This window comes from Lobosporangium transversale (genome assembly GCF_002105155.1).
Source record: "Lobosporangium transversale strain NRRL 3116 chromosome Unknown BCR41scaffold_2, whole genome shotgun sequence".
NCBI classification, from domain to species: Eukaryota; Fungi; Mortierellomycota; class Mortierellomycetes; order Mortierellales; family Mortierellaceae; genus Lobosporangium; species Lobosporangium transversale.
The window spans coordinates 1366046-1386186 of record NW_019028980.1 but is presented as its reverse complement, the minus strand read 5'-3'; the positions used below and the strand labels follow the sequence as shown (position 1 = coordinate 1386186).

General features: G+C 38.9%; 5 protein-coding genes across 5 annotated transcripts; 3 read left to right on the top strand and 2 right to left on the bottom strand.

The window, feature by feature from the left end:
• Window positions 1–5282: 5282 nt before the first annotated feature.
• BCR41DRAFT_345364 (kinase-like domain-containing protein) lies at window positions 5283–8907 on the bottom strand. The gene is made up of 4 exons (XM_022022696.1): window positions 7453–8907; window positions 6930–7101; window positions 6763–6816; window positions 5283–6096 (listed from the first exon to the last, which is right to left on the bottom strand). Exons 1-4 carry the CDS (start codon window positions 8761–8763, stop codon window positions 5357–5359), a joined length of 2277 nt encoding a protein of 758 aa, XP_021886144.1. The 5' UTR covers window positions 8764–8907; the 3' UTR covers window positions 5283–5356.
• A 964-nt stretch (window positions 8908–9871) lies between these two features.
• On the top strand, window positions 9872–11715 carry BCR41DRAFT_345362 (rab11 protein). The gene is made up of 4 exons (XM_022022695.1): window positions 9872–10136; window positions 10804–10822; window positions 10936–11246; window positions 11373–11715. Exons 1-4 carry the CDS (start codon window positions 9954–9956, stop codon window positions 11496–11498), a joined length of 639 nt encoding a protein of 212 aa, XP_021886143.1. The 5' UTR covers window positions 9872–9953; the 3' UTR covers window positions 11499–11715.
• Window positions 11716–11908: 193 nt separating this feature from the next.
• On the top strand, window positions 11909–13699 carry BCR41DRAFT_345361 (hypothetical protein). The gene has a single exon (XM_022022694.1). The coding sequence runs from the start codon at window positions 12023–12025 to the stop codon at window positions 13637–13639; it is 1617 nt and encodes a 538-aa protein (XP_021886142.1). The 5' UTR covers window positions 11909–12022; the 3' UTR covers window positions 13640–13699.
• A 312-nt stretch (window positions 13700–14011) lies between these two features.
• Window positions 14012–15814, bottom strand: BCR41DRAFT_376431 (hypothetical protein; the record flags this gene model as incomplete). The annotated part of the gene is made up of 3 exons (XM_022027047.1): window positions 14012–14930; window positions 15074–15260; window positions 15529–15814. 3 exons carry the CDS (start codon window positions 15812–15814, stop codon window positions 14012–14014), a joined length of 1392 nt encoding a protein of 463 aa, XP_021886141.1.
• Window positions 15815–18564: 2750 nt separating this feature from the next.
• Window positions 18565–20139, top strand: BCR41DRAFT_345359 (hypothetical protein). Its single transcript, XM_022022693.1, has 5 exons — window positions 18565–18732; window positions 19008–19102; window positions 19525–19634; window positions 19746–19799; window positions 19921–20139. The coding sequence occupies exons 1-5, from the start codon at window positions 18618–18620 to the stop codon at window positions 19997–19999; spliced, it is 453 nt and encodes a 150-aa protein (XP_021886140.1). The 5' UTR covers window positions 18565–18617; the 3' UTR covers window positions 20000–20139.
• The last annotated feature ends 2 nt before the right edge of the window (window positions 20140–20141 follow it).

Genomic DNA, 20141 nt, shown 5'->3' with positions numbered 1-20141 from the left:
TATACATGTATACATGTGAATGAATATGTATTCCCAATATCTCCTTACTCTCCCTTCCCTTCCCCCCTCAATTTCCTTCCTTTGGATGTGATGTGATGTGCGATTGTGTATGTGTGCATGTGTATGTATTATTTTTCCCAGGACAAGCAAGCCTGGGCCATTTCTCGGCATCTCTTCCGGAGGCTGAATTATCTGAACATTGCGCTTGAGAAATTCGTTCGTCCAACCAAAAAATTCCCCTCCCAATATTTTTTTTTTTTTTTTTTTTTTTTTTTTTTGCTCAGCTATTTTTTATATGCCTAAATATATATATATATATATATAGATATACACATTTCCCTGTTTACTGTTTCTATATACCTTTCCTACTAATTGATTTGGCATTTCTTCTTTTTCTTTTTATTATCGCCATGCGTGCCGAGTATATAAAACATTGTTGTTTCTATGTTATATAAAAATACTGTAGTTCGTTGTGAAATCTTTAAATCTATCCCGACCCGAATTTGCTAAAAGAAAGAGACATAAAAAAAAAACTGTTATTTATACATGTATATATATAATATATAGTTGTTTGGCCATGGTCATGACCATGCTAGATTACTTTTGTTTTTGTGTGTATATGTGTACAGTGTGTGTGTGTGTGTGTGTGTTTTTTTTTTTTTTTGTGCAAGTAAACACATCATTGTATAGATACAATGATGTCAATGGGCCAATCGGGTAAAAAAAAAAAAAAAAAAGGATTTCAAGTTCAGGCACATCCGTAAAAGTTATTAGAAATATATAGAATAGAAGAAATTATATTTTAATATATATAATAAAATATATATATACATATTTAGGAAACTGCAAGTGTATGATTACGGGAGAATCAATATAGACTGTGCTTCCCATGAATCTTTGCTGTTGTAATCGTACTGTTGTAATCGTACTGTTGTAATCGCTCTCACTCTCGCTCTCACACTCTCTCTCCATCTATCAATCGATCGAAAGATGGAAGTGTAGATATATTTATACTCATACTTTTACAATGGACAGGACATTCTCTGTGATTCATTCACGACTTTATATCTTTTTTTTGTTTTGGACTTACTAATTAGGTGCGGAGAGCTAGATAAATATATACAGTAGTTAGATAAATGGGTATGAATATAATAATGCGAACAAGATTTAGAATTACGTTTCCAAAATGCGTGCAAAAATTCGAATTCGGCAAGCACAATTAACTCTTCCGCTGCGGACTTGAAAATGAAAAAAAAAAAAAAAAAAAAAAAAAGTTTGCCGGCTGTTCTCCGCACAACGAAATCTTTCCTTCTTTTACAAGTAAGGAAAGAAAAGAGTGTCGTCAAATGTTGACAGAACTATGTGTTTACATTGTTTAAACATTTATAAAGAGCTATAAAAACTATAACTATAGATATATATATCCTTATACTGAGAAAAAGAGCAACAAGGCTAATGGGCTAAAAAAAAAAAAAAAAAAAAAAACCCTTTTCTTTCTTCATTTGGTAAACATTTTCCCACCCTTCTTCCTTATAGACGTAACCCCAAGAAAATCGTCTTCACGTATCGTATACATAAAATATTTATATATATATTATATATGCAATCATCTTTGGCAAAGCAAAAAAAAAAAAAAAAAAAAAAAAAAGGAAACGCGAAAGATAAAGAATGAAAAAAAAAAAAAAAAAAAAAAATGAAATGCATAGTTTACGGAAGCCAATAATGGATAGTGTGTGTATATAAATGATTAGATTGACTATATATTGTTTAAGAGCATGCAGGAGACTACGCGAAGATTATGCGAGATTTCTTTTTTTTTTTTTCCCACATTCAAATTTAAATTCAGGTATATGGAATTGAGACAAGGGCTCCGTATTTGAAACGCGTCAAGCTTTTTTCTTATAGTCAAGGGGGACTAGGTTCTACTATCGTAACAACCTTTTCTCTCTCTCTTTTTTTTTTTTTTTTTTTTTTTTTCATGCATGCATGCATGCACTTCAATTTCGATTAGTCAATCGATTCACTGATAAATTTCTAAAACAATCAAAGTGTAGACAATCAGCAAGATTGGTGTATATTGTCCAATTGCGCAAGTATCCTTTGTAAAGAGCAAAGAGTTGATGAGGAACCTCGTCGTTTTAGTGTTGAATGACGCACACTTTTTTATTTTTTTATTTTTTATTTTTTATTTTTTGGACGCGACGTTGTTAGTCTAGTGTAAAGTCAATGTCTTGTTATATACTTTATTTACTTCTCAACTTTCTTTTCAAAAATGAAATGTATGACAAAACCAAAATGGTAGTCTCCCTTAGTTTCAATTGCTTTTATATAATGAGAGAAAGAAAGAGAGAAAAAGAAAAACAAAAAGAAAAACGAAAAAAAAAAAAAAAAAAAAAAAAAAAACAAAAAAAAAACCCCCCGGCAAAGATAACAGAAAGAGGAGATATGAATGCAAAAAGCAATAGGGTGATCGATAAAATTTACCCGATCAACAATAAGATCAAGAAAAAGAGAGAAAGAAAGAGAGAAATGGGATGACAAGACAAATGCTGAGTAGGCATTGTCCCTGACTTTATTGAATAGAATAAACTACGTAAAGCGCGTCAGTATATAGTCTACAATGTATAATTAACAAATATATATATTATATATCCGTTTGTGTGTTTTTAACGCGCAGTTCTCAATTCAACCAGCTTGATTATCTATATGTATTATATATAACATTATGTTTGAATTCTCACATTTAACATTTTTATTTTGTTTGTGTAGATGTCAACAGGACGGCTTACTACCGCTTTGTATGAATGTACATGTACATATCGTCAAGTCTACTCTTTTTTCTATTAAAGTTATATACAGAACATGGCGCCATACCTTACGCCATACCTTTTCTTATTCTTCTTTTCCCTTTCCTCATGAGAAACATCAAAAAGATGGATCCGAAATGATATTAACATTGAGCCGGGACAAATGATGATTAATAAATATAGTAAATACACATACAGTATACTTCTTCATCATGTGTGTAATTTCTATATATTAATGTAACAGTCTCTTCATAGATGAAATTTATTTATCCAATGTTACATATTTCTGTACAAATTACACATTCGTGTACACCCATAATAAAAACATTTGGCTCTCTTGAGCCAATGGATTTTGTCCGATCACATTCATCTCTTCCCAGTAACAACCTAATGACGCTGTTGTTGTTGTTTAATGTTTTCATTTACCACATTCGTGGGCGTAGCTCTGTCGCCGGTTGAATTCCTTGATTATATACATGTACCTGGGCTGATTTCTTTTGCACAGGGAAATGATCTTATTGGCTGTAGACAAAGTTTGATTAATTCTTTTTTTTTTTTTTTTCTTTTTTTTTTTTTAAGAGAGGATATTGTTCCCCCCCCCCCACATTTTGCAATCAACTTTACTTCAACAGTGACTCTGATAATGAATCTGATGAAAATGAAAAAAATGCGGAATGCAATGGACATTGTTGAAGATCGAGGTATGTATTTATATAGGCAATACAATATAAGGGCTATCTATCATCAATCATATGTACCCCATGCTTTGGAGCAGCTTTGCGTTCATATACTTTGCTGATAAACGTACTTCGTATATTGGCTCCTATATATATATATATATATAACAATAATATATTGATCCCATTCTGAAGCTAATACTTCAAAACATAGCAACTTGAGGAATGGATGCACTTTGAAGGACCTCACTTGAAAAGCGTAGTCTTCATTTTGGTCCTAAACAGAGAAATCAGTGCACCTGAAGGTAGGAGCCTACTAACCGCAGACAAGGGATAACAGTTCGACAGACTGAGTTACGAATGATTCGATTTATATCATTCTAAAGCGCGGTCTCGAATGTCTATTGAGTAGAGTATTTGATCACGTAAGGGACCCAAGTATTATATATTAAGGAATCCAACATTCCAGATCGAGAAATGCTCCGAAAGCAAGTGTGGAGACAAAGATTTTTTTTTTTTTTTTTTTTTTTTTTTTTTTAATAAACGGATTTGTTCCCTTGACTGAAATACTTTATGAGTCAGAGACTCTTCTCACTCTATTCAACTCTGAGGCATGGGCTGAAACTCTCTTCACACACACACACACATACCCATGTGCCGCTCACAATAACAAACAACAAACAACAAACAAACAACAAGCAACTATCAATTAACAACTAGCAACTATCAATTAACAACTAGCAACTAACAACAATTATCACAGCCAAGACTTGATGATGAATGTTGACCAAAGTTGATGTATAAAAGTAATATTTTAGTATATTAAAATATATTATATATACTGTACATTTTTTTACTTTTGGGCTAGAAGAGACAAAGTAGAAAAAAAAAAAAAAATCTATCCAGTCAATGAAACACAAACTCTACATATTGAATTAACTTTTACTAGGTTCTCTATTGCAGCAGGTATACGCCACTAATCGTCATTTACGGCTGTATTACTAGAGGGAGAATTTGGGTTTTAGTTATTGAACGGAGCATTTTTTTCTTTAAAGTAAAAAAAAAAAAAAAAAAAAAAAAAAGGATCTGAGAACCCAGTAAATTGACATGAACCGTTTTCGTGAGATCCATAAGAACCATGACAATCATGACGGTATGATAATAGGCTAGAGGCTCCTCCAGTTTAGATGGATATATATATAATATAATACAGACATATCTAGTCTAAATGAAGGAGGAAACGCGCTTTTCAAAAAATAAAAAAAATAAAAAAGAGGAGCAAGCACAGGTGCACACAAAATGTTAAAATAGATTGTTAGACCCTTTTTTTTTTTCTTTCCCTTCTATTGATATTAGTTTGAAACAAGCACCCTATCTTTTGAGAACTTATTCTTCCACTAGCCTCTTCATTCATTCTCAACTGCTTCAATTAGCATATTCTCATCCTCATCCCATTCTTTCACTCTTCTATCCTCTCCTCTTGAGATATACTTTATATGGTTTATACAGGTTTATTTTATTTTATTTTATTTGTTTATTGCTTGCAGTAACTTCAATTGAAAAAAAAAAAAAAAAAAAAAAAAAAAGATACAGGATGAGCAGTTGTGGATTCAGATGAATCAATGAAAGTGCGTAGTGATATAAATATAAATGATATACAGAAGAAACCCTGGTTGAAGTGAAAGGGTAAAGAAAGCAAAATAGTACACATAAAAAATGAAAAAACCATGTCGAAACAATGTTACAAAAAGTATATATAAATAAATATAGAAATAATAGTAAGTACAAGTAGATGACTAGAAAAATAAAAAAAAAAAAAAAGTTGTAGCAATGGTAATAATGGCAATAATTAAAATCAAATGGTTTCTAATCCTAGTCCTTATTAGAAGTATAGGAGTTGGTAACAAGAAGTCTTCCAGCAACAACCCAAGGATGATTGCGAAGTTCCTGCGAGGTGGGTCGTTTAGATCCTACGGTTTGAAGAAGCCATCTCACTAATCCCTTGGCCTCATCTGATACTGGACTTACACCTCGCATTTTAGGTACAATCATAGTACTGACCACTTCTTCTGCTGGAGCTTCTTTAGAAAGGGTCTCTAGCGTTGCTGCAGGCAGTAATGTTCCAGATGCTGCGGAAGATGTCGGATCATTTCCGTTTACTGCACTCATCGCTGTAGCTGTAGCAGCTGTTGGAATGGTTGGGGTAGTGGCGGCACTCGAGGATGCATTAGAGGCGGTGCTGGTTGTGGAAGACGATCGCTTATGATGAAGATTGAAAAGACTTGCTCGCTTGATCGAGACCTTCTCGCCTGGGAATCCAAACTCTGCGTGAGCAATCATACTCAAGAAACTCTTGCGGCCCATTCCCGGTCGCATGTTGAAGGGCAGGAATCCGACCAAGAGTGCATAGAGCATGACGCCCAAGGACCAAATGTCAGCCTCTCGGCCGTCATAGGGTTGTCCTAGAATGATCTCTGGAGCAGCATAGTCCTCTGATCCACAACGGGTCGTTAACAGTGGTGTATCTGCCTCAATCACTTTGGCAAGTCCGAAATCTGTTAGCTTGACAGTTGGTCGTAAAGGAGCATCCATTCGTGGCTCCAACAGCACGTCTGCACAAATCATAACCAATGCGATAATAGAGAAAGGAAAACACAACAAAAGGAAGAGTCAGTAAAATCGCATAGGATACAACTTTCAGGCATCAAGTCACATCTTTGGAAACCGCCAAGAAGCACGTGCACTCTTTTACAATAAGAAAGCTTTTTTTTTTTTTTTTTTTTTTTTTTTCCGCACGTCTGTGAGAATATGGTTTATTGTCAACCACATGGTCGAGGGGTTGGATAGAGTTTTTAGCCTCGTGCAATTTTTTTTTCCCAGCCCCTTCCTCATCCTTTCTTTTTAGAAATGCATGTCACTACAATTTCTTGTGCCCATTATCAACTTTCCCATGCATCAAGTATTTCGAATAGCAATGTACTCCTGTTTTCATAAACGCAAACTAATAGAAAGGCCAGAAAATAGAGCATGCACTCATATGATTGTTGTCGCCTCAGTCTATTTCTCCAATGGCCAAATGAGCAAGGTGTAAGGAGAGGGAAAATAAAAAAAGTAGCCGGAGAAAAACTGAGCCAAGGGCTGATGATTGGAAGACAGCGGCGTCTGTGTTTTGTTGAGTCGAGTCCAAGACTGTGGCGCTGAAGTTTTTGTTTTGTTTTATGTATCCATTCTCAATTAATTAACGCCCGCCAAGAAAATTCATTTCTCTGAAGACTTACTTTCCAACTTGAGATCCCTATGGACAATATTATTTTGGTGCAAGTAATCCACAGCTAATTGTCAATTATTGCAGAGTGGGCAGAAGCGTGGATTATTGTTAGTAATCATGGGCAGGATACTAAAGATGTGAGTAGATACATGTTGTATTCTAGACCTGTGCCCTTACCATCGACAATCTGTGCAAAAATATATTGTATATCCTGTTCAGAAGCCTTAGCACGCTTATCTGCAACATACTCGAACAGCTCTCCTCCTGAGGCATAATCCATGACAATACATGTTTGGAGTGAAGTCTCGACCACTTCACGGAACCCGATTATGTTGGGATGGTGAATAGACTACAATGCATTCCATTTATCAACCACAAACAAATGAGTATTAAAAAGGAGAGCCACACACAGACATCCACAAACAGAGGCGAAGAGAGCAAGGCGTGGAAAAGTAAGCTCGAGTCATTGGATGACTGAGGCTTCACATCTGATGTAACCAAAAGGTGAGACACAAGGAAAGTGGTGTACAGAAACCAAGGGTGATGATGACTCTTAATGACAACAAAGAGAGGGAGAACACGGTCTAAAATAAGCTGTTCTGGCGCTTTTTTTTTTTTTTTTTTTTTTTTTTTTTGCATGAACTTGTGATAACATGAAGACGAAGGGATTTGATTATAATGAATATGTTTGCTTGTTTACCTTGAGTAGGTCAGATTCTCTTCGGACACTGATACCCAAACGGTCGCTTGACTGGATCATGGCCTTGCTCATCACTTTGATTGCAACGTGGTCACCTGTTCGGGTGTCAACGGCCATCTTAACTTCTGAAAAGCTTCCTTGGCCAATGCTATGAAGTAGCTTATATGGACCAACGGTGTTTTTAAGTCCCGGATAGATTTTTCGTTGGCTTGATGGCGCCGAAATAGCTGAGCTTGCACTGTTGGGCGCAGCAACTGAAGTAAGAGTTTCTGATCCGGTGTCCAATACAGATGACTCGGACATATCCTCATCGGCCTGCGTAGAGACCCAACTTTGAGTTGATAAGGCAGACGGTGCATTAGGGGGGTCGCGAAAGATATTACCAACCGAGAGACTTGATCTCGCCATTGGTGAAGGAAGGTTTGAGAACAAATTAGTCTGCGAACTGGAAGGGGTAAGGAAGGGATTCTGGTTGGGGTAATGGCGATGGAGCTCTGGCAGCGCCTGTGTTTGGATGTGGGGATGGCGTGCATGATGATGGTTATGATGATGACTATGGTTATGGTTATGGTCATGACTGTGGTTGTTGTGGTGGTGAGAGAATGATCGTACAGCGACAGGTGAAGCGTGGGAGAGAATTGAGCTCGGGGTTACTGCGATAGATGAGCCGATATCAACCGGATCTAAATGAGAGTGGGTAGAATCAGTTCTGAAACTATCTTCAGTGCCCATTGTCGAGAGCGAGGCTAGACTGGGCGAGCCACCTGCTGCTTTGGGAAAAGCAGACATTTCTGGGGCGACGGAGAAGATGTTGCCACCATGGTTGCTGGAATGTTGCTGACTGTGCGAGAGCGAGCGAATGTGAGCATTGTGGGCTGAAGCGTATCTGGATTTGTATTTGGATCCTAACATATCAAGGGAGTCGCCAGGGGCGAGAATGGGTGTAACAGGCGTACTTGTGGTGCGTTGGGAAGTGATAATGGAGGGTGGAGGCGGAGACCGAGCAGTAGCAGCAGAAGGAGGAGATTTAGGCATGGGAGCTAAACGAGGTGGTGGTTTAGGAGTTGGGGTGCTGCTGGCGAAGGCATCGTCCCAGAAGGATTTCGACGCAGGTTTCGAGGGAAGGGATGGGACAAGAGCATCCTCGTCTGTTTCACGATCACTTTCACCAAGAGAAGGAGGACGAAAAGGAGCTGGGCCCGGTGCAAGTTTGGAATGGTGTCGGTAGCGGTCTGAAGGATCGATGACAAATGAAGTTGACCATGCAGTCGACTTTTGCTCCGAGACATGACGCGGGCTTGAGGAAGCCATTTGGAAAGGGGAAGTCAGAGGTATATGTAAGTGTGTTGTATGTAAATGTGTGAAGCAAAGTGTTGAAATGAGAGTCAGAATAAAGAATGGAGAAGTTCGGGAAGAGGAAAGTGAGTCAGAGAATGTGAGATGAAAGAAAAAAAAAAAAAAAAAAAACAGAGAAGGTGGAGAAGAAAAAAAGTGCCGCCAAAAGACAGGAGAATTAAAATAAGCACGGCAAAAAAAAAAACAAAAACAAAAAAAAAAAAATGTGGGGAAAGCTCCAATAGCGTAATTACTATGACACAACTAATAAAGTAAAGGAACGAGTTCGTTCAAGACACTGAAACAGCGAAAGAGAAATTAAGAGAAAGAGAAAGAAAGAGAGAGAAAGAGCGAAGAAGGGAGAAGAAGAGAGAGGAAGAGAGGGGAAGAGAGAAGAGAGAGAGAGGAATAGAGAGAAAAGATGAAAAGAATGAACAATGAAGTATTTGAAATGAGATTTCATTTGGCTTTTTGGATCTTAGTCTTGAAGTAATTGAATTTTAGTCAGAAAAGAAAAAAAGAAACCGATGACTCTTTTTGTCGTGGTATGCATGTAATCATAGCAACGAGACTAAACGGATATTCAATGAATAATAAAGATAAATTACATATTCCAACAACCGAAAGCGATGCTCATCGCATGTGTTAGATGTGTGCATGACTGACCTTCCTCTCCTTACATGTCCAAAGCGAGGCTACTGCTCATCTGTGTGCAGTAGAGGAAACAGAGTCTGTTTTCTATTCATGTTCTGGACGAATCCATTGCCCTTCAATTGCTCTTCCACTTTGCTTGCGCAGCCTCTTTGACACACTACGCGAATCAGCACATAACACACAGCTCGCAAACGCGTGAGCTCATGGTAAAAGAGCATTGTTCAAACATTACCTTTACTTCCTGCTTTACTTTTTGCTTCGCTTTCCTTTGCCTTACTTTTGTTCTTCATTTTCTTCTTTTGGATGAAAATGTCTTGTCTTTGTGGAGAGGGATCTTTGTGTAAAAACGTGAAATGGTGTGACACGTTGTCAATTTACAAAACATGGAGGCCCTGGGACATAAAGTATTTTACGCTTTTTTTTTTGCTTTATCAAATCATCTTACTCTTTCTCATTCCTCATTCTTCTCCATTTTCTTTCCTTTATTTTTTTTTTTAATCAGTATTCAAGTCATGGCCCAGAACGACGCTTACGACTTCCTCTTCAAGATCGTCCTCATTGGTGACTCAGGTGTCGGCAAGTCAAACTTGCTCAGCCGCTTCACTCGTGGTGACTTCAACCTTGAATCAAAGTCCACCATCGGTGTTGACTTTGGCGCTAGGACTGTTCAAGTCGAAGATGGCAAGATGATCAAGGTAAAACCAACCTACAGCAACCATTATAACTCACTTCGGCACTTTGTTCTCTCTTGTCTCTTTTAGTAAATGAGGGTGAACGTCTATGAATATTTATTCCTCTCGGGTGTTAATGGTAGTGGGGTGAGCTCATTTGCTATTTGCATCAAAAACGCGAGATGATGACCATTCATGGATGGACTATGAATGAACAAAATTTCGGCAGATGATGAACCCTGGCAGCGGCAATAATTTTCGACACTATTATGAACTACAGGCTATTTGTACCTCTTTCCCTATCGCTCCCCCGCTCTCCTTTTCCTTCTCTTGTCTTCATTCTCCCAACAGCCTCACCTTGCAGGAGACAGATTGGTGACAGGCATGACAGGCAAAGAGATAGAAAGACTTTATCTTTCATATGTGTAAGACGAAGGGACCAGGAGTTATGCTGCTAAGTCGCGCCAGGTGGTAAAAATATCTGTCCCAGACACCCCCCTCTTTTCTCTGCACTGCCATGGTTAAGATTTTTTTTTTTTTTTTTTTTTTTTTATTTGTCCCGTGGTCTCTGATAGCCTCTTGCATACGAAATGATACTCTAGAAAAGAAAAAAGAGGAAGAGACATTTTTCAGTAGCCATTATAGCCATACTCATACTTGCTTTTCTTTTTTTCCTTCTTCATGACTTTAGGCCCAGATTTGGGATACTGGTAAGGGGCAAATAACCTTAACTGGACTCTTGGCTCAGGCCTTTTTAAAAAGCTCTACTAAGATGCTGACCAAACGTGTCTGTGTACTCTTTTTGGATTGTAATCGTCAATAGCTGGACAGGAACGTTATAGGGCTATCACCTCAGCCTACTACCGAGGTGCTGTTGGTGCCTTGTTATTGTATGATATCACTCAACATGGCACCTATGAATCTGTCTCAAGGTGGCTATCTGAAGTTCGCGAGCATGCGGATTCAAACATTATCATCATGTTGGTCGGTAACAAGTCTGATTTGAGACACTTGCGCTCCATCCACACAGAGGAGGCCAAGAATTTTGCAGAAGAGAACGGTCTTATGTTCATTGAGACTTCTGCTTTGGATGCCACCAACGTTGATATGGCCTTTACCAGACTGTTGACTGAGGTAGGGACAAAAAAAAAGAAAAGAATTCAGTACACAGGAAATACACACTCATCAATCTCTCTCCACATGCTCATAAAAAAAAAGTAGTAGCAGCTGATGATCTTTATTTTTTGTAATGCTCTCCAGATCTATAAGGTGGTCACAAATCATATGCCCAAGGAAGGTGGCAAGGATGAATTAAAAGCTGGAGGCGCTTCAATCAGCATAACGCCTACTCCTCAGGACAAGCCTGCCGGTAGTGGATGCTGCTAAGGAAGAAAAACAGCAACATAGACCTCATGCCCTTTTTTTTTTGTTTTCTATATTATTCAGTTCCTTTCCTTTGATTTTTGTTCAAGTCGAATGCAGATTGTATTTTCAAGCATGAACAAGATTTAGCAGCAGCCAGATATCGTTGTATATTTTCTCTCTTTCCCTCACTTCTCGTATATATTCGTCCCAATAAAACCCAGAAGATGCAGTGCAATGGAAACTGTAATGACCCTTCTTGAAGCTTTTAGGCTTTTTTTTTTTTTTGCGTTAATGACATCATCTTTTTTGACTATACGAAGCCTTCTTTTATATAGAATCATATAGAATCATGCTGTTAAACGCGTCCATATTTGTACATAATACGGCATTGTGATCTGGTTTTGAAACTTGTCTTACATCTTTTCACTTCCCACACTTTCAACCCATTTGCATCTCTTCTTTCTCAACTTCTCTTTCATTTTCCTTTTTTTTTTGTTACAACCTTTTCCTCAGCCTACAGACTACAGAGATAACATACATACACCATGGACAATCATCAGCGTCAACAGCAGTATCATCCAGTGATCGATACTCTAGAAAAGACTCGCCAAGAGCATCATGAGGAACCCTTCCCTCACTCTCCTCCAGAAAACCGACCTTCTGTGACACGTACTCCTAGCGGTCGTCTCTTGGGAAGGACCGGCGCAGATGTAGTCGACCAAGTTGTGCAACAAGCCGAGGCTATCCATCTTTCAGATCCAGCGTCGGATTCAGCGTCGGATTCAATCAACAACAAAAATAGAAGCGACCATAAGACAGGATCATCGCATTATCCTCTCTCATCCTCCCCATCATCTTCTCCTTGCTGGATGTCCTTGGCCTCCAAAAGTACAAACCAACTTCCTTCCAAGACAATTGTGGATCAAATGGGAGGACCTAATACAGGTACTGCGGCCGAATTACATCATGAAAATCATCACGATAAACCCTCTGTTCTACCAGAGATTCTCCCAGGGTTCATGGGTAGGATGGCAGACATTCATCATGCGTCGTTCAAGAGCGTCGATGACCATAATGATAATGGCTCTTCTGGACAAGCTCACCATAGCACCGATGACAACAGCAACAACCATGGCAGTAACGATCATAGTAATCATAAGGCTGAAGGAAAATGGACTGGAGGCACCATGTTCCCCACCATGACAGGACCCAAGAACCCATTTAGCAATAATCACAACAGCGCTAACGACAACCACCACCAAGGCAAAGCAAACCGCCATCGCTGCCAGTCACCAACCGAAGAGGCCAATAGAAGACTAGCAAAAAATTCCATTCTCTATGAGTCTTCAGACTTACCCGAGTCGACAACCAAGCTTACAGATGAAGATAATTCAGATCTTGTTGCTGCTCATAACCCGCCTCACCATTCTTACCACCCATACCGACGACGTTCCTCAGATTTTGTCACAGGCTCTTCTGGCCCCTCTACCGCTTCGCCTCCAGTTTCCAAAACTCTTGTCCAAGGTGGCCAAGGTGGCCGTCGCTGGTCTCATGAGCTTTCCCCTGAGAAGGCTGGTTTAGTTGGATCTGTGGTCGAAGCCGCTGGACTCATCAAGGATGTGATTCTCGACAAGATCCAACAGCGTCCTCCTTCCGCCGGTTCGCAACGTCAACACCAACATCCAATTCATGGTGATCTCTCTACGGATGAGAAATTAGCAGCAGCCAAGATTGCCTTTGGTGGCGCTGAGGAGGCTGGTGATCAAAACATCTTTCTCGAGGGGCTTAGTGAGCACTTGCGTCATGAACAAGCTCAAAAAGCTGCTCTTGCTGAAGCAGAGGCTGTAGCAGAAGCAGCAGCATCGGACCCTACATCTTCCAAGTCATCTTCAACAATACCAACAATGACAACAAGAACAACGACCGAAGACATCTTGGGAGCTGCTCCGGATATGGCAAATAAACATAAAAAATCTATTTTCCATATGGCGGCGAATCCAGAGACCAGGAAGAGTCTAATCTTTGAACATCCCGAGTCTCTAGGATACCATGCTCGTGATGTTAACAACTTGCCTCCTATTGAGGAGTCATCCAAATTGCATTATCTCACTAGCAACAAAGCCGTCGGTGGACAGCAAGATTTGTCAAAATCGAGTCGTTAGAACTAGAGATTTTATTCACACGACAATCACAGCACCCTTCCCCTTTGAACATTGAAGGAGAGAGAAAGAAAAAGAAAAAGAAAAAAAAAAAAAAAAAGATTGCTAGGTTTCAAAAAGAGGATGTAGTGCGAGGGATAAAGGGCTCTTCCTATGACCAACTTCTTTTAAATGCTATTTTCATTCGCTTTTTATTGAGCTTACTCAACATAAAATCATTAAAAAAAATAAATAAAAAAATAAAAAAACGCTATTTATTTCTCAAAGATCTACTGGTAGAGTAGGCTTGAAGACATTGATTGACATGATTTACAACAGTAATAACTATATACTATGTGCTATATGCTACGATACTTGCTTTATGCTTTTTTTTTTTTAGACCTTATCCTGGTCTTTAATCTCGGACCGCAAGTGAGCAACCTCTCTGTTCAAGATTCTAGCCTGCGCATCGGCTCTCTTAGTCAAACTTTCTACTAGGGCTTTGTTCTCGGGCAAGAGTTTGCTCTCATCAATATTAGATCCTACTTCTTGCATGGTTCTCAGGACGGTTGCCAATTGGTTAGGCAACCATGTCACGATAGGAGATCCACCGGTTGCGACAGGGTGCTTTGTATACTTGATAATATACTCCTTTGTGAAGTTCCAATGGCGGTTTCTGAAGTTGCGAATTTGATCCACAGCGGCCAAGTAAATCGCTGCGGAATTGGCATCTTGTTCAGCAAACGAGCGCACCTGAGCCTGACGAGCCTTTTCTTCCACAAACTGCAAGAATTCTGCATGATTGTGGGGTCGATAGGTTCGGAAATCCTTCAAGACCGCGGTGAGGGGGTTGGAGGGCATCATTTCCGTCAACTGAAGCAGGTTATCGCCCATAGGGACCATGGAGTCATTCGCTCCAGATTCCCCGCGATGAAACATGGGTTGATCTGAAACTCCTTCATAGATGACTCCATTCGGGAACATGGGCTGATTCTTTGTACCCATGATAAATGTACGGAACTTGAGGTAATCAGCTGGCAAGGAACGTTCCCACATTGTGTCCATCTCCATATTGATCTTCTCATAGGTCGAAACCACCTTTGAGAGTGCATCGTTGAACACTGGACGGTTAAGCTTGCCAGCAGCCTCCAACGTACGCATTGTGTTCTTGACTAACTCTCCGGAGTGAGCGACCATGGTCACATGTGAAATAATGAAACCCAGCTCGGATGGATCTCCAGAGAAAGGGCGGATCAGCTCTAGGTTACCCCAGACCAGACCTTTGGTCTTGTCAATTCTTCGGTAGTTGTATAAACTAACGACATGGATTTTTTTAGATTGATGCAATTTTTTAGCTTTGCCTTCCTTCGTTGTGGAAAATATAAAAGAATGATCCATAAACATGGAAAAATGATAGAAGGAAAAAAAAAAAAAAAAAAAAAAAAAAAAAAAACTTACGCGTAAGAAAGAGCGTATTCCATGAAGGGCTTGGCGCCGATTTTCTCGGCCACCTGGACCAAAGGTACTGCAATGTTCTTTGGCAAGACAGATCGTCCAAGACCATACTCCCCTGTCTTGCGGAAGAGAAGATCACATGGCTCAAGTAGGTAGGCAGATGCTACAAAAGTGTAGTCTCGGTAAAGAGCTGCAAAAGATTGAAAAAAAAAAAAAAAAAAAAAAAAAAGTTGACCAAAATAGGAAAATAGTGATCAAACATGACGATGATGATATGATGATCATTTGTGATAACACATTCCCCAAAAATGAAAAAGTTCAAGAATTAAAAATTAAAGGACATTAGTGTTAGTCAAAACCTGTTCAATAACTATAATTTAGCCCAAAAATTTGTGGGGTCAAAGAAAAAGTCACTAAACAAAAATGTACAAAAAAAAAAAAAAAAACTACAGACGTACCGGAGAGCAACTCCGAATCCTCAACATTCGACAGATCGTACTGGGGGAGGTTCTTGCAAGCATCTCCAAACTTTCCCAGTGCTAAAAGGCCCTTGGACCCATCCCTGAGTGTCAAAGGCATCTTTTGCAAGAGGTCCTCAAGCTCTTGATATTCTTTGGGAAGAACATCCAAGGGATCTTGACGGGGTAGGAACCCATTCTGAGTTCCGACCATGAAGCTGGGGATTGAATGGTTATGGGTCAAAGGGTCGTCTAGGATGGGAAATCCAGGCACCTCACGAGCCATCGCATTTATTTCGGATGTGTGAAACTGACGGTACTTGGGTTGACTAGTGGTGTTGGAAGCAGAATTGTTTGAGGAGGGAGACGCAGATGGGGCGGATGGGGTCGAATATTCGCGGATAGCCTGAGCCTGCAGGCGGATAGAGTGCGAGATGGCGGCGATAGCAGTGGTCGTTGTCCGTGCAGGCGCGTGCTTTAGGCCAGCATTCTTTATCAAGGAACCAGCTTGGCGGTGAAGAGATTGACGCAACATCGTGAGTAAAGTAAGTTTTTTAAACGTGGTAGCTCGAGAAGCAGTAATAGTTGGCCTTCTTGTGGAGTTTATCAGCAGAGCGTGGCAAGCAGGTAGATTGTGGAAAAAAGAAAAAAGAATAGACAATAGAAGATGAGGCTTGATCAGGAAATGTAAGGGTTTAGAGCGTGAAAAGAAAGAAAGAGAACAATAAAGAGGAAATGAGAATGAAAAAAAAAAAAAAAAAAAAAAAAAAGAAAGAAAAAGAAAAGCGACGGGAGTTGAAGGTGTCTTTATATAGCTGCGATTAACAGAAATGTATGAAGTAATAGATGTAAAGAAGGCACATTGCAAATGCAGTATGGGAGTGTGAATGGGAGGTTCAAGTATCAATAGGCTTGTACTGGGGCTGCTATTTGGCCGGTTTGAAAATAAACGTGTGAATAAGAATAAAGAAAAGGTTAAGCATACTGATATGTGTATGTACCCAATCAAGCCAATCCAAGTTGTGCCACTGAACAGCTGGTGGAGCGAACGCTAGATTATAAATGTAATACATCAACAACGGTAGTATCATCTATTTAGATATATATCAGTAATCAATACTTTAGTTTTTTTTTCTTTTTTTCTTTTTGAAAAAGAAAATATCTGTCCATGGTCCCAGACTAAAAAGAAAGGGAAAGTCGTTTTTTCTTGTGTATCCTTGCGCGAATATTGCTAGTGCAGATACTTTCAGACAGAGGTTAGACGCTCTTCAATTATGATGTTGCATTGTTTCCTTGTCAAGCATCGGTCCAAAACAAAAGAAATGCAGATAGTTAATAGGCACAAAGTATATGTACATTCACTGGGGAGGCCAAACAAAGAGGGCACTATTGACCTTAGAAAAGGTATTGGTTGCATTGGGCGTATTTAGTCACACTTGCATTTACGACTCCTCAAAAGAAACAGCTGGTTACACAAAAGAAATGAGTCGTCTTTTGTCTTAGCAATTGAATTGAATTGAATATTACAGTCCGTAATATGTGAAAAACGCGTTGGGCACACGATGGTTACACAAAAGAAACGAGTCGTCTTGGCTGATATACAAAAAAAATTTCTTTTTTTAAAATTCACATTGTCGGTCCAAAAAGGATTAGAGAAACAAGGGGAGGACAAAAAAAATAGACTTGGTCAAAGAATGAAAACTTTTCCACGACCTTTGGAGAAGGCGACCTGAGCATGTGTATACCGTATGACCTTCTGTTGGTAAAAACCAAAGTTTACATGGATATAGTAATTACACGTAGTGTATAATGTAATGTAGTAGAAACAATAGTATGAAGGTATCCCTTCTCTATCTACTAACCCTCTCAGTCATTCCCACATTAACGCCTCTCTTTCTTTATTCTTACTTGCTTTTAGGATATAGCCTTTTCCAGCCTTCAAGAAGCTGCTCAACAAGCTGTGTGGTCAATTAATAGTGGGTTCATGAAGAGTCTGAACGCTAAAATTCAATGATAACCCCTTATTCTCCTATTTTTCTTGTATAATTTTTTTGCTGAAGAGGAAAGTTTCAATAAAATAGTCTGTACATGTACATGACGCAAAAAAAAAATAAAAAAAAATGGATCTATAACGGAAAAAAGGCTTTTGACTTGTTTCCCCCAGTGACATGACACAAACTGCCCCTCTTTTTCCAAATGATAGACAGCTTTCCACCAAGACTCAACGCCCTGCACACCTTACAATGGATGCCCCCCAATATCAAGTAGGCTCTTTAAGGTGGAGAGAAAAAAAAAGGAATCTGGAAGCAACTGCATGTTCACCCTGAATATTGAAAATTCCAAAATAAAATGATTTCGGATTTTTTGGATGTTTGGTTTTTTTTTTTTTTTTTTTTTTTTTTCAAGGGTAAAATTTCGGACTTTGAGAGAGATGCTGTGCAGAAGAAAAGGTTTAGGCATTCAGATATTCGAGATAGACGAGTTGGAGCTCAAGCATACACAGCTCAATCGTACAAAGAATACTGACTTAAAACACATAATACGTGGAAGAATGTATGCGACCACCTTTTTTCTTTCTCATAGAAATTAAAAAAAAAAAACAATAAGAGAAAACCAAACATTGCGCCTCAAATTTGTCTCTCAAAGCGTGTCCTATCTTTAGTTAATCTTTTAGATTTGCTGTGAGTGTTTGGCGGCGCTTTTTTTCCCGAGCCTTCATAATAACAAGCACACAGCAATAAAGATCTTTTTTTTACTACCATATTTTATTATCTTTTGAGTAGAACCTTTTGTTGTTATTTCTCTTAGAATCTACGCTAATTAAAAGGGAAAGTCGTATATTTCCTTGAAGAATTAATTAATAAGAAGTCAACTCGCCACTAAAAAAAAAAGGGGAAGAGAAAAGAGCATTTGTAATAATGCCTTTAATTCCTCCCAATGTTTACGTCATAGTACGCAAACTTAGCATAAGCTATCAGTAGCCGGAAGAGGAAGTTCGGTGCCGTCCCGAATATGTCGAAAGGTGATCAGCCAGCAAGCATTCCATCATTTTCACTCCATTAAAAAAAAAAAAAAAGATCTATTCAAACATGTCTTTCCTTAGTAGGGCGGGCATTGCTGCCACTCGTTCAACTCGTGTTGTTCAAAAGAGATTTGGCTCCCATGCTGCTCACCACGGCCCCGAGGCCCCTCCTACCAGCGAAGGTAATAAGCGAGGGACAAGTGGAATCACCAACGACAACTATATCAATCAAGCAATCAAGCAATCAAGCGACAATTTGCCAATGATCAGTGTTCAAACTCAAACATCGTCACTATCATGGAGCATGACAATCGTCAATGCGATTAATTATTATTTCAAGTCCAAGCATCTTCAAACGAGGATATTAAGGAAAAGAGAAAAAGGAAAAAAAAAAAAAAAAAAAAAAAAAAAAACAACAACTAAAGTCGATTTGCGTTTCCAATTGATGACAACTTAGCCTTCACCTCTAACGGATTCAAGCTCGCTTTGATCACTGCTGTTGGTTTGCTCGTCTGGTCTCGCGTCGACGAACACCTTACTAGCCAGGGCGAGGTAATTTATTTACTTATTGTCAATATCTACTTTTGAAAGGAAATTATAGTATATTATCTTTTGCAAAAAGGCGAGCATGGAACAGGCAAAGAATCACGCTTTAACATCATGGAGGGAGGAAGGAAAAAAAACAAAGAAGGACCAGTGTCAATAAGAGCGATTACATACAATTAATATACATTTCTTGGAAACGGATCGTCAATGGGTAGAAGGAAAAGAAGGAAAAAAGACTTTTAGCAATCGATGTCGTCTCTTTTTTACTTTTTAATGAAACCTTGGATGTCAGCGATAATGGATATATGCAATGGTTGCATTGATGGCATGCCATACAAAGAGTTATGATTACGATGATTATACTTCAGTTTCAATACTGATAATTTTACGCTTCTTTTTTTTTTCTAAATAATTTATCCGTTTTGTAGGAAAAACATCCTTTAACCCGCTATATTGAGTACTACATGCGCTCTGAGGAAGAATCCAACCGCATCAATGAGAAGCACATCAAACTTGCACAGGAAGCTGCTGAAGACCTGTAAATAATCTTTTTTTTTTTTTTTTTTTTTTTTTAAGAAAAAGGAAGAGCATTCCTCATGTATTGAAAGCTTACGTATTTATCGTCCTCACTCTTTTCTCTATATTTTAGTAAATTCTATGCTACTATCACGCCTCCTCCCAAGGTTCCGCTCCGTTACCCTGAGTACGTTATCCTAATTTAACTAATCTTTTTCTTCGTCCTCCTAGTTCTTGTTTAATTTTCCGAAAAACAGGCACTTCTTAATATTTATACTCTATTGTCTTCCCATGAAATCATTTTATAGTCTGCTGCACAATGCCTCAGGCAGATGTATCGAGGTTGGCTCCACGGTTGATACCAATGTCACTCCCAAGTTTTCCTAAAGCTCTCCGCGGCTGCCCTTGCACCTCCTCTCTCCACTTACTCTCTTTGTCTTCCTCTCGTTGATGTGAAATGACAAACCAATAGTTTAGACCGCAGAAAAAAATAAAAACCCAATATACAGGTTATGGAACGCGTCCACAC